The 14,070-nt window shown below is 35.7% G+C and overlaps 1 protein-coding gene across 3 annotated transcripts in view; it reads right to left on the bottom strand.

Annotated features, from left to right (window-relative positions):
- Positions 1-7,368: 7,368 nt before the first annotated feature.
- LOC126273080 (putative phosphatidate phosphatase) overlaps positions 7,369-14,070 on the bottom strand; it is a 97,113-nt gene continuing 90,411 nt past the window's right edge. Inside the window, exons 6-7 of one of the 3 annotated variants that reach the window (XM_049976493.1) lie at positions 12,523-12,610; positions 7,369-12,332 (exon numbers count right to left, since the gene is read on the bottom strand). In XM_049976493.1, coding sequence (XP_049832450.1) covers positions 12,310-12,332; positions 12,523-12,610 — 111 coding nt within the window. In that variant the 3' untranslated portion in view covers positions 7,369-12,309. Of the gene's footprint in view, positions 12,611-14,070 lie in introns of all 3 variants that reach the window. The other 2 variants (XM_049976492.1, XM_049976491.1) reach the window with 2 other exon arrangements.

Below are 14,070 nucleotides of genomic sequence, written 5' to 3'. Positions count from 1 at the left end.
CAGTTTTGTAGATGTGTGTTACTACAGCATATTTACTTCTGCCAGGAAAAATTCACTGAGTCATGGACTGACTACAAAGATAGCTTATGGATAATCCTCTTAAATCGGCACAAGATTTTAATATTCTGCTAGAAACACCAACATAGCCATCAGAATTACTACTCTTTAGTGGCCTGATGAATTTTGTAACCTTTTAAGCATTTATATTTTTGAAACCAATGTCTGTTGGTGATGCATGCAGTACCTGCACAAGTAAATCTAATGCGTACGTATTTGGTTGTTTATTTAGGCACAGTGTTTGCAGCCATTGTGAGGAAGTAATCATTGAATCTGGTGGTCAATTATTTGAAAATGTTGCCATTCCTGTGAGAACTATTTGGTGGGGGCTCAGTTTTAATTGAGGGACTAGTTTCATTTGTTTCATATTTTTAAAAAGTTCTAAATAGTTTTTGACTCATCCTTGGAGTGTGTGGTGTAATACATCACTTCTGTGCTATGGTGTGTTGCTCAATGGCTACCTAGTTGATGAATGATGATTGTGATTCTTGAAATTATTAATTAGTTACATAGTTTGGATTCAAAACTTTTTGGAGATTTTATCATTGTTTATGCTGGTGAACTGATGTGGATGGACCCTGCACATCTTCAAGTTGGGATGGCAAATTGCAAGATTATCACAACTTGTTGTACCTGTTGGATTCTGAATTTATTTCTTGCTTCAACATCCTGACTTGGAGAGGTGGGGCATGCCACTGAGAAATGAGAGTGCCATGACAATGTGGGCAACAACACGGTGAGCAGATAACAATGAGTTATGTGTGAAATCGTTCTATTCATTCATATCGGAGCTCACTCATTTAATGTCAAGTATGAACACTAATTGTACAAGCAATGTTCTAAATTAACTGAATCAGAAGATCTAACATAAGTGTGCAAGAAGGCGATTTCTAATACTTAGTACAAAGTTGAAAGCATGTTACTGTTTACACGTTTTCAGCACAAGATTCAACTCCTATAGTGGCAAAGTTGATAAAAGAGCACCAACATGGTCAATGTAGAAATATATTTTATTGGTATAAGTGTTCTGAGTTGAAGATAACAGTACTCAGTCTAAATAAACTTATACACATTTCTAAAAGATGGAACATTGCAAGTGTTTTATTTTTTTTAGCACAGTACACAAATTTTGCTTTTTGAATGACCAAATGGACAATTATATCATACTGGTGGTAATGAGAGTTTCAAACTTAATTATTGCTTGTGTTCTGAAGTAGAAAGAACTCTCTCTTCCTAGAACAAGATACTTTAATCCCGAGAATTATCCACCCTTTATTCTTTGTTTTGTTCAATTTTGCACTTACTTGTTTTAGGAGGAAACAAGACTCAAAGTGCTGTAGGAATATGTTTGAGAAAGAGTTCAATTTTCTGTTAACGCTGTCTTCCTGTAATTTTTATTCAAACACTACAATCAAATCACAGTTTATGATTCAGCAATACAATGCTTTTCTTCTATGATCTGTACCTAACTGGTCAGAATATTTTATTAAAATTTGACCACTGTCTATTAGTTTTACAGCTAAATAACTACAGGTTGGTGGGTCTAAAAGCAGATTTGACACTTGCACTTTGTCCTTCAATCCTCATGGAGAATTTTACAATGGAAAATGCCCCAAGCTGAGCTACAACAACAACAATTCTAGATCATCTCAGTCAATACTATCTGGCCGAAAATCAGCTTTTAATTCTCCACAAACATTGGCTTACCAGTTAAGTCTGCATAACCTTATCAAAAGCAATGGTAAGTTCTGTTTGGAACAATAACGATATGGAAAGGATAGACTGCTACTCACCACATAGAGGAGGTGTTGGGTCACAAAACAGGCATGATGAAAAAAGACTGGCAAAGTCCTCTTTCCAAAATAAAAATCACACACATTCACACAAGCACAACTCATGTGCACATAGCCACTGTCTCCGGTAGCTTCAGCTTAATATTTTAACAGTCTTTTTGACTGTGCCTGTCTGCGATGCAATGCCTTCTATATATCGTCAGTAGTAATATATCCTTTTCCTTTTGTTGTTTTTCTGAGCTTATTAAAACTGTTTCTAGCTGCAGTATGAATCTTAAATACTTCCTGCTAGTGGTCTGTAGACTGTCAGCATTACAATATTGTGTGTTTCCTGCATGCAACAACACAACATACATTACTTGAAAGGTGTGGGACTTTCTCCTTATTGGTTCTAACTTATGTATGACATTAGCTCGTATCTTTCAAGATGAATCTGTTCACTATCTGAATCTCAATTACTGTAAATTCGCATATGTTAACACAACAGCTACAGATACACAAAATTAAACTTGTAATGAACTGTCACTTCTACAGCAGCTTTTTAATCACTAACATTAAAAATTAGCAGCCCTCAAAAGTTTTACAGATGTTTACAGTATCAGTGTTGTCAACATATTCTTGCTGGCATTTCTTTCTACTCTGTTCTCATTTGCTTGAGTTTACAATAACTTTCTTGAATAACCTTATAATAATGCTACTTACTCTAGCCCTTTCCAGGTGCCTTGGCTTCACCCTACCCTTTTCCAGGTGCCTTGGCTTAAGGCAACCTGTAAACTTACAGCTAACTTTACTGTTGTCATCTGTTTGTTGTCAATCTATTATCACTTGATAACAGGAAGTCTTTTCCATCTTTATTTTCCCCCAGTTTCAGCCTGACGATCACACAGGCTCAGTTGTGGGTAATGCAGATGGTAGACTTCAGTTTATTGGTAGAATACTGGGGAAATGCAATCAGTCTACAAAGGAGATTGTTTAAATATCACTATCGTCACTGCTTCTAGAATATAGCTCAAGTGGGTGGGACCCAAGCCAAACAAGACTAAATGGAGATATTGAACATATACAGAGAAGAGCACCACAAATGGTTCCAAGTTTGTTTGATCCACGGTAGAATGTCACAGAGACATTGAACGTACTGAACTGGAAGACCCCCAAGAAAGTCTATTACCAAAGTTTCAAGAACAGACTTTAAATGTTGACTCTAGCAATATACTACAAGCCCCTATGTATCACTCTTGCGCAGAAGGATTCAAACACTCATTCTTCCCCTGCTCCATATGTGAATGGAACATGGTACAATGGACATATACTCTGCCGTAGATCTCACAGTGGTTTGCAGAGTATAGATGTAGATGGAGAACCTTTCTTGATGTTGTTGTTGTTGTTGTTGTGGTCTTCAGTCCTGAGACTGGTTTGATGCAGCTCTCCATGCTACTCTATCCTGTGCAAGCTTCTTCATCTCCCAGTACCTACTGCAACCTACATCCTTCTGAATCTGCTTGGTGTATTCATCTCGTGGTCTCCATCTATGATTTTCCCCCTCCACACTGCCCTCCAATACTAAATTGGTGATCCCTTGATGCCTCAGAACATATCCTACCAACCGATCCCTTCTTCTTGTCAAGTTGTGCCACAAACTTCTCCCCAATCCTATTCAACACCTCCTCATTAGTTATGTGATCTACCCATCTAATCTTCAGCACTCTTCTGTAGCACCACATTTCGAAAGCTTCTATTCTCTTCTTGTATAAACTATTTATCGCCCATGTTTCACTTTCATACATGGCTACACTCCATATGAATACTTTCAGAAACGACTTCCTGACACTTCACTCTATACTTGATGTTAACAAATTTCTCTTATTCAGAAACACTTTCCTTGCCATTGCCAGTCTACATTTTATATCTTCTCTACTTCGACCATCATCAGTTATTTTGCTCCTCAAATAGCAAAACTCCTTTACTACTTTAAGTGTCTCATTTCCTAATCTAATACCCTTAACATTACCCGACTTAATTCGACTACATTCCATTATACTCGTTTTGCTTTTGTTGATGTTCATCTTATATCCTCCCTTCAAGATACTATCCATTCCATTCAACTGCTCTTCCAAGTCCTTTGCTGTCTCTGACAGAATTACAATGTCATCAGCGAACCTCAAAGTTTTTATTTCTTCTCCATGGATTTTAATACCTACTCCGAATTTTTCTTTTGTTTCCTTTACTGCTTGCTCAATATACCGATTGAATAACATTGGGGAGAGGCTACAACCCAGTCTCACTCCCTTCCCAACCACTGCTTCCCTTTCATGCCCCTCAACTCTCATACCTGCCGTTTGGTTTCTATACAAATTGTAAATAGCCTTTTGCTCCCTGTATTTTACCCCTGCCACCTTTAGAATTTGAAAGAGAGTATTCCAGTCAACATTGTCAAAAGCTTTCTCTAAGTCTACAAATGCTACAAACGTAGGTTTGCCTTTCCTTAATCTAGCTTCTAAGATTAGCCGTTGGGTCAGTATTGCCCCACGTGTTTTTCTACGGAATCCAAACTGATCTTCCCCAAGGTCGTCTTCTACTAGTTTTTCCATTCGTCTGTAAAGAATTTGTGTTAGTAATTTGCAGCCGTGACTTATTAAACTGATAGTTCATTAATTTTCACATCTGTCAACACCTGCTTTCTTTGGGATTGTAATTATTATATTCTTCTTGAAGTCTGAGGGTATTTCGCCTGTCTCATATATCTTGCTCACCAGATGGTAGAGTTTTGTCAGGACTGGCTCTCCCAAGGCCATCAGTAGTTCTAATGGAATGTTGTCTACTCTTGGGGCTTTGTTTCAACTTAGGTCTTTCAGTGCCCTGTCAAACTCTTCACGCAGTATTGTATCTCCCATTTCATCTTCATCTACAGCCTCTTCCATTTCCATAATATTGTCCTCAAGTACATCGCCCTTGTATAGGCCCTCTATATATTCCTTCCACCTTTCTGGTTTGCCTTCTTTCCTTAGAACTGGGTTTCCATCTGAGCCCTTGACATTCACACAAGTGGTTCTCTTTTCTCCTAAGGTCTCTTTAATTTTACTGTAGGCAGTATCTATCTTACCCCTAGTGAGATAAGCCTCTACATCTTTACATTTATCCTCTAGCCATCCCTGCTTAGCCATTTTGCACTTCCTGTCGATCTCATTTTTGAGACGTTTGTATTCCTTTTTGCCTGCTTCATTTACTGCATATTTATATTTTCTCCTTTCATCAATTAAACCCATTCTTCTTCTACTGTATTACTTTCCCCCATTCCTGCCATTTGTCCTCTTACGCTCTCCCTGAGACTCTGTACAACCTCTAGTTTAGTCAGTTTATCCAGGACCCATCTCCTTAAATTCCCACCTTTTTGCAGTTGCTTCAGTTTTAATCTACAGGTCATAACCAACAGATTGTGGTCAGAGTCCACATCTCCCCCTGGAAATGTCCTACAATTTAAAACCTGGTTCCTAAATCTCTGTCTTACCATTATATAATCTATCTGATACCTTCTAGTATCTCCAGGATTCTTCCATGTATACAACCTTCTTTTATGATTCTTGAACCAAGTGTTAGCTATGATTAAGCTGTGCTCTGTGCAAAATTCTACCAGGTGGCTTCCTCTTTCATTTCTTACCCCCAATCCATATTAACCTACTACGTTTCCTTCTCTCCCTTTTCCTACTACCGAATTCCAGTCACCCATGACTATTAAATTTTCGACTCCCTTCACTATCTGAATAATTTCTTTTATTTCATCATACATTTCTTCAATTTCTCCGTCATCTGCAGAGCTAGCTGGCATATAAACTTGTACTACTGTAGTAGGCATGGGCTTCATGTCTATCTTGGCCATAATAATGCGTTCATTATGCCGTTTGTAGTAGCTTACCCGCATTCCTATTTTTTTTATTCATTATTAAACCTACTCCTGCATTACCCCTATTTGACTTTGTATTTATAGCCCTGTATTCGCCTGACCAAAAGTCTTGCTCCTCCTGCCACTCAACTTCACTAATTCCCACTATATCTAACTTTAACCTATCCATTTCGCTTTTTAAATTTTCTAACCTACCTGCCCGATTAAGGGATCTGACATTCCACACTCCGACCCGTAGAACGCCAGTTTTCTTTCTCCTGATAATGACATCCTCTTGAGTAGTCCCCGCCCGGAGAGCCGAATGGGGGACTATTTTACCTCCGGAATATTTTACCCAAGAGGACACCATCATCATTAACCATACAGTACAGCTGCGCGCCCTCGGGAAAAATTACGGCCGTAGTTTCCCCTTGCTTTCAACCGCTCGCAGTACCAGCACAGCATGTCCGTTTTGGTTAGTGTTACAAGGCCAGATCAGTCAATCATCCAGATTGTTGCCCCTGCAACTACTGAAAAGGCTGCTGCCCCTCTTCAGGAACCACGCGTTTGTCTGCCAACTCAACAGATACCCCTCCATTGTGGTTGCACCTACGGTACGGCTATCTGTATCGCTGAGGCACGCAAGCCTCCCCACTGATGGCAAGGTCCATACATAGTTCTATAAAATGTAATCTCAAAGACAGTGCTGCCCTTGTACAATTCTGTGGGGATGCTTGGATCAGGTGTGTGCCTCAGATAAGTATCATACCAATAATTATAATTGTCACATCATTTTTGTATATGACTGGATATTACACAAAAATATAATTTCTTTGGCTGATAATCATGTAATAATTTCCAGAATTGTGAAAGAAACACCTCATTAGATGATGTGTCTCACAGAAATGTCAACTACAATAGATGTGAGCATTTTCCTATAAGGGAAATCAGAGCTCACACGGAACGATATAGGTATTCATTCTTTCTGTGTGCTATACGAAATTGGAATAATAGAGAATTCTAAAGGCGGTTCATTGAACCCTCTGCCAGGCACTTAAATGTGATTTGCCGAGTATCCATGTAGATGTAGATGTAGAAGTACTACAAGAGTTAGCTACTGACTAGAAGTCTCATTTCTTGTAAAATACAAAGACAAAGAAGAAAATAAATATAGTGTGGAAAATGCTGGCACACTGTAAATAATTTAGGAGTGAGGGAAACAACTTACCAAATAAAAACAGTTCAGAATCATGTACAGGCATGGTGGGTTGTTTCCTTTACTCCTAAATTATTTACAAAGAGGGAAACAAGTTAAACCATGAAGAATAGTGGAAATTAAGTTGATTCTTCTTTGCAGTTGTAACCACACAATACAGTAAAGGGAAAATAAATGTGGATATTGACAAATTGGAAGTCAAGCAAAAAATTTACTTCAAATTTGGGATGTAAAATAAGACAATACAGCATAAAGGATGGAAAAGAAAAACAATGTTTTTATTTTATTTGTCAAAGAAATCACCCCATTTGAATGTTTTATCCTCCTAAAGCCCTGTTTGCATGTTGTTAATGAGATGCACATGAGTGCTTGTTATCATTTATTACTTCTTTCAACACAACAGGGCACTCACAAAGAACAAGATATTCTAAATAATGAAGAATTTATTGAACAAGATATAACAGTCTGAATAGAACTTTCTTTTACAAAAACTAGTAATACACTACATGGAAGTCAAATGGTTTTCCTTGTCCACTTCAAAGCACAATAATTGTAATTTCTAAGTCATTATTTTTTCACAACAACCACTCTTTGTGTACAATAATAATATATTTATACACACACACAGTTTCAGACTAGAACAGATGGTTCAGTTTTCTGTAAAATTAATTCATATATAAGTTCATCAACAAGCTAACCTACTAGAAATTTATAAGTGAATGAAAGTGCTTCTATCTGTTTGTTTAGTTACTGTTACTTACTGAAATGCTAGATAGGCAATATCTTATAAAACATACTTTCAATCATAATGTGTGTCTTTCTTCATTAAAAAGAACTAAAAACATACGACAATTGCCTACATTATTAAAAAATTCTGAAGAGAGCACCACTGCTTGCAGAAAAGCGGCACTTAAGTTACAGTTAATATACTTTCGCAGTATCCTGGATTATTGCAGTTCATTATCTGATAACGGTCATTCACAGTTATTAACATAAAAAGGTATGTCACATAAAAGTGACAAGATATAACACCATACACTACACCTGTTATAAATATAAAATAACTTATAATGATCATTAAAAAAATGTTAAGAAAACTTATTAATAGTGAAATAGTTGTACCAGCACAATTGTACAGGATAATCAGACCATCATAAAATATTTTCAGTTCTACATAGTGTGAATTATTTAAATAACTGGCATCTGAATTAGGCTGCTGAAGATGTTAGAACGCTACAATTCACAACCAAACACCCTAATCAGTCATTTGTAATACTAACAGTTACTTAAAAGACATTTAAAGTAGTTCTAACATATTAAGAAGAGATCTATACTAATAAAAAATTCTTTACAAAAAAACGTTGTTTACTTAATTAGATAATACTTCAGCAAATGGAATCCCATGTTACTTTGTGTTTATGTCACAAGATGGTGAACATTTAACAATAAACACTACTAATCATCGAAATAATAACAGAGAAGTCTATGTAGCAATAAAACTTGTAACATATAAATACTCCACCAAACCTGTACCTACATGTTGGAGGGCACCTGGAGGATATTGCCATATTAACAATAAATTAAAAAAGAATGCCACAAAATGGAGATACACGTAGAGCTTACAAAAGCCAGCAACTTTACTTCCTGAAATATGAACTGTTGCTTACTTAATTTCTCTCTCTGTCACTAGTAAAAAAAAAGTAAATAAACATTTAGGAACATGTTTGTTATGTGTTTAAAGCAATACAGAAATTATATTTTACCCTGTCATTGAATTATTTTAAAAATAGCCATATGTTAATCGTAAGTATGGTTAATACTATTACATTACTGTTAAAGAGTGTATGTAACACAAAACTGTCCTTCAACAGATTTTCCTCAAATTTTATTTTACAATAAGTGCTTTTTTATAGAATAAATTCTGATCTGAATTACACTAAAATTAAACAGTTATTACAATTACTTTATGTTACTAACATATCTCACAATTACATTTTGTATTTAAGCTACACATGAATAAAAAGTTTGTCATTAGGAAATTACTGCATCTGACAATTTATATTTACATAAATAAATCACATACAGGCTCAACGCATGTGACCACAATCAACAGTGTTCTTTCTTCATTCTGTGTATGCTGTTAAGACATCAAGTAACTCAAATGAATATGAGTGAACATAACTATGACAATGCACAGTATGACCACGTAAGTATCTCAAATGTGAAGAAATATTTACAGCAAACCGAATGAATTTTTTACTCACAACAGGAAACACAGCTGTTAAGTCTGAAATTGTTACAAGCTACATACAAAAACCAATTGGAAAGTTTTTGCTAGGCAAAAACAATATAACAGACTGAAACAAAAGTCAGAAAATAGCACTGTTCCTTCACAATCTTATTTCGATGTGGCTGACCAACTTCAATACAGCAGTGATAGCAATGTATAAAAATAAACCAATTTATATATATATTTTACCTGAACATAGCAAAAGAGTTTCACATGCCAAAAGTCTGCCAGTGAGCTTTTTAAGTACAGTACAATGATGTTGGAAGTGTTTCATAGTGCAACAACCCACATAATGTTGAAACAGTTAATGACACTATGAGAAAGAGCCTGAATGAAATGTTGAATATCTATCAAATAAAATACAATAAAACATACTTTTACTCTAGCAATACAAAGTGTAATTTCAGTTACTATCTCACCTCAGAAAGACTTGAGTATGATGTAAAAGATGACATGGCAGTGGTTCAAGTATAGCATAGAAAATAAATTTCAGAAGAAATATGAAAATATAAAAGTTATTCATACTGATATCCAATGAACTACACTGAGATAAGAGCTGAAAAGTGACATCATTTTGCAATAACTAAACTTTCACCACCAAAAATTTGAAAAAGCTAACTGGATGAAATTAAAATATTATATAAAACTTAGTATATTCTTCTGTACAAAGATGTCTTTTGTATTATACGTACATACAACACCAAAACATTGCAATTCTGGTGTATCTATCAGTTCACAGTAGTCACTTCCGTCACCATTTTAATAATACTTATCACACAGTCACATATGGCTACTCTGTAATAAAATTTACACATAAAATCGAATGATCTTTGCAATCATTTTCTCTCTAGGTTGCTTAATACTGAATTCTACCACTGACCTAGTTTTCATGCAACTATGGGAGCTGCAAGAGAAAAACAAGAGTGTCACGAGGATGGATGGAACTTGTAACCAATTTCACTTGTACTTTTCTCTGAGCCTGCTGGTACAATTGCTCTTTTATATTTGGTAATTCTATATTAATTGCCCAAAATTATCCCTAAATAAGATGACAATAATAATAATAATAATAATCTGTACTGCTTCTGTCACAAATTGGAAGAAAATGCACTACATTTTATAACAGTTTGCAACAAATGCTCTTAGAATTATTATGTAGTTCTATAAAAAGCTGTTGTGGAAGTAAATCACTAGACAGAACAGAATGATCTGAACTAGACAGTAGTTTCTTTTGTGGATGAAACTTAAAAGTTGCTACCAACATATGCAATATGACAAAGATACATGGTGAAGATATATATCCTGTATTAACATTGAAGTTCAACATATTGTATTCATAATAAGAAACAGTTAAGCCAAATGGAGTCTAATAACAATTAAAAAAACTATACAGATCCACTGCATTTGTTAAAATAATAAAATCTTGAGCTTTAGGGTAGAAAGTATCTTCTGCAAAATGTAAGAAAACATAATTGTTATAAAAGCCAAGGAGTTAGGACATGCAATGGGGAAGCACTTTCTGGAAGTCTTCGGCACAGTAGTCTGAGTGACACAATCTATTTCATACACTCCCAACGTTGCTCCTCCTTCAGAAAAAGTCTGAAGATTTTTCAGGAAGACACCTCCAGTTATCAAGCTCAAGATTCACTGATTGCTTTTGTGTGTGTGTGTGTGTGTGTGTGTGTGTGTGTGTGTGTGTGTGTGTGTGTGTGTGTCTCACTTTTGATATTGCAGCCAGATCATTGTTTCACCTGTTCATACATATGCTCTTCCCATATATTTTTATTGCTGTTGTAGCATTGGTAATTCTCTATTCCCATTGAACTGACAATGTACATATATGTAGCCTTTCATACGATTTTGGAAGCCCACTGCTAATTCATAGTAAGTCATTTTGAAGACAATAATCAGACGTCTCATATTACTTTCACTGAAACATTTCCTGAAAAAACAGGAGCAAGAAATAATGAAAGATAAAAAAAGAGAACATTAATTAACATGTTCAGTAATCAAATAGTTACAAGAGCTGACAACTATTCTTGTACATGAAAAAGAAATACTTATTGTCATTCTTGAACTGAAACAGAAATTGGTCCGTTTGTACTAGATCTAATACAGACTTTCCTACAGAAATACTTTCTATTAGCATTTGCTTATACAATTAATTACATCTTTACTAGGCACTGCAAGTTTTATTCTAGTGATATCAGTGACAAACAATTTGCCATGGCTTTTCTCATTCATTGTTTATGGTGAGAATGGAACTTTCTCATAACTTAAAATTAGGTAAGGACAATTTCTTTTAATAACAATAATGGACCTAAAGATAAGTTTACACACCACTGATAGTAAAAGGCACTTTCGATAAGTTAGTGCACTTCAATTAATCCTTTATTTTAGCCTTTGTGACTGGGATGTATTTTTCTGCAGTAAGATAATTGGTAAAACTATCAAATGAAGAATTTGAAAACTAAAACTGAGCTCAGTAAACAGGAAGCACAAAACTCTCTCCTACTGAACACCTGAACACTGCAAAACCTCACAAAAATTCTCAAAGTTTTTTTTTTTTTTAAATCACAAAAATTCTCAAAGATTATTTGTTAAAAGAATTTCAGAAAATATTATATCACTGTGCACTACTGTTACAAGATGACATCAACCATTGTGATAATTAATGTGTTTCACTTCTAACAAATAAATTTGAGAATTTACTTACTAGCACAAACAAAAACAACATTAATGAATTCAGACTTAGTCATCTTTCTACAAATTATAAAATAAAGTATACTAAGAATACATACACTCTTTTAAAGTAAAAAGTACAGAATATCATTCAGCACTAAGATAAAGGCCAGCAGCTAGTCTCAAATATATATTAATGTACTGAGAGTTCAGTTGCATTAGTTGGTATTGTTTTAGTGTGATAAAAATGCACATACTGATTCTTACACTGAATATTACCATTTTAAATTTGCTTCTATATATAAAATTACAAAATATATTCAGGCTTGGTGTCAACAATTTGTATTAGTGCCAGCCAAATGTAACCACATACCCTCATATAAAAATTCCACCATTACATATGGAGATACCTGTATCCTGATAAAAAAAAAAAAAAAAAAAAAAAAAAATGTAACAAATATCTTACAACATTTCTCGACAGTATTTACTATTTTAAAGCTTCCTTCAAATGTACATGTGTAATTGGCAGTTTTGTTTTGGTAATATTACAGAGAAACGCTGGCTGCAAAACTTGTGATTCAACATATTTGGTTAGTATTTCCATTACCTGTATGGCTTGGAGGATCTGTATCCATATCTGGCACAGGAAGTGCTGGATTGCGTTTCACTGGAAACAAGTCAGAAATGAACAGCACCTGAAACAAAAATGTACTTTAAATAATCATGTTGCTGACAGAATTTAGTGTGAACAGAAAACATCTACATGGATCATATGTGGAAAAGGGGAGGGGAGGGGAACAAGAAAGGAATTTAATACAGAAATCACAACTAAATAAAAATAGATAATACTTCCCCTTACCAAGCAATAAATATTGCATTTCACAGGCAGATCAGTGGAGAATATGATACCTACTTTGTTCTTTTGCTGGAAGATACTACATCTATGGAAATTTGTCAAGGTATGTCAGTATCATGTTTATTATTCATTTACAGGATCTCACAATGTGAGAAGCATCTCTGACCATGTTTCTATACCATACTGTTCATATATGGGCCAAAATTTCTTATGTACTGGTGTCCCAAATAATATACTGCTCCTAATCACTCCCAAATTTGATCTTGCTGGACTTACTGAAGACCTTATCTCCTTCTGCTGGTCTATACAACTGAAACAGTTTTTCGTTCCTACCCTACCAATCAGACTCGGCCCAAAACCAATACTGAACCCAGCCTGATTAAGTTCATTCCTCCATCCAACCATGATCCACCCCCATATCATCTCCTGGTAACATTCCAGTATTTATTAACCACAAACCTAGCCCCACCATCATTCTCCAAATCCCTTGACTTGGAAACCAACCTTACATCAACAGAAAGAACCACAATACACCTCTCCCCTGCGACATTCTCCATCTCACTCTCTCCTCACCCCTGCCACTTGCCACACTTCTACCTTCTATATGCTTCCTAAAGTAATAAACCCAACCACCCAAGATACCCCACTATGCCCTGCTACATTGTGGCCTGCTACTGTGTCCCCACTGAGAGATTCTCTGCTCTTGTGATCAACACCTTCAGCCTATTACCTTATTACTCCTATAAAAAAGGTGCAAACCTTATATTCAAGTGACACTTCACAGTTCCTGTTCCATTAACAAATGATCATCACTATTGATGCTCCATCCCTCTGCAATAGTATCCCCAATGCCATGGCCTTCCCACTACTGAATACTACCTTCCCCAATGCCCAACTGACTCCAAACCTACAACCTCCTTCCTGGTCACAATGACCAACTATGTCCTCACTCACCTCTACTTTTCCTTTCAAGGCATCATCAAAATCAACAAATCCATGGTACAGTAATGGATGCTCACATAATACCGTCCTATGCCAAACCATTCATGGGCTATCCAGAAGAATCCTTGCTAATCATCTAAAATACCAGCCATTTATCTGGTTTAGATTCTTTGATAACATCTTTGTATATGGACCGAGTGTGAGGATGCCCTATTCACATTCCTCCAGAACCTCAACATCTTTTCTCCCACTCACTTCACTTTGTCCTCCTCAACATAACAAGCCACCTTCTTTGATGTTGAACTCTATCTCATGGATAACTATATCAGTATCTACATCCATATTAAACCTCCCAAC

This window comes from Schistocerca gregaria, chromosome 5 (genome assembly GCF_023897955.1).
Source record: "Schistocerca gregaria isolate iqSchGreg1 chromosome 5, iqSchGreg1.2, whole genome shotgun sequence".
NCBI classification, from domain to species: domain Eukaryota; kingdom Metazoa; phylum Arthropoda; class Insecta; order Orthoptera; family Acrididae; genus Schistocerca; species Schistocerca gregaria.
This window is presented reverse-complemented; position numbering and strand designations above follow the sequence as displayed.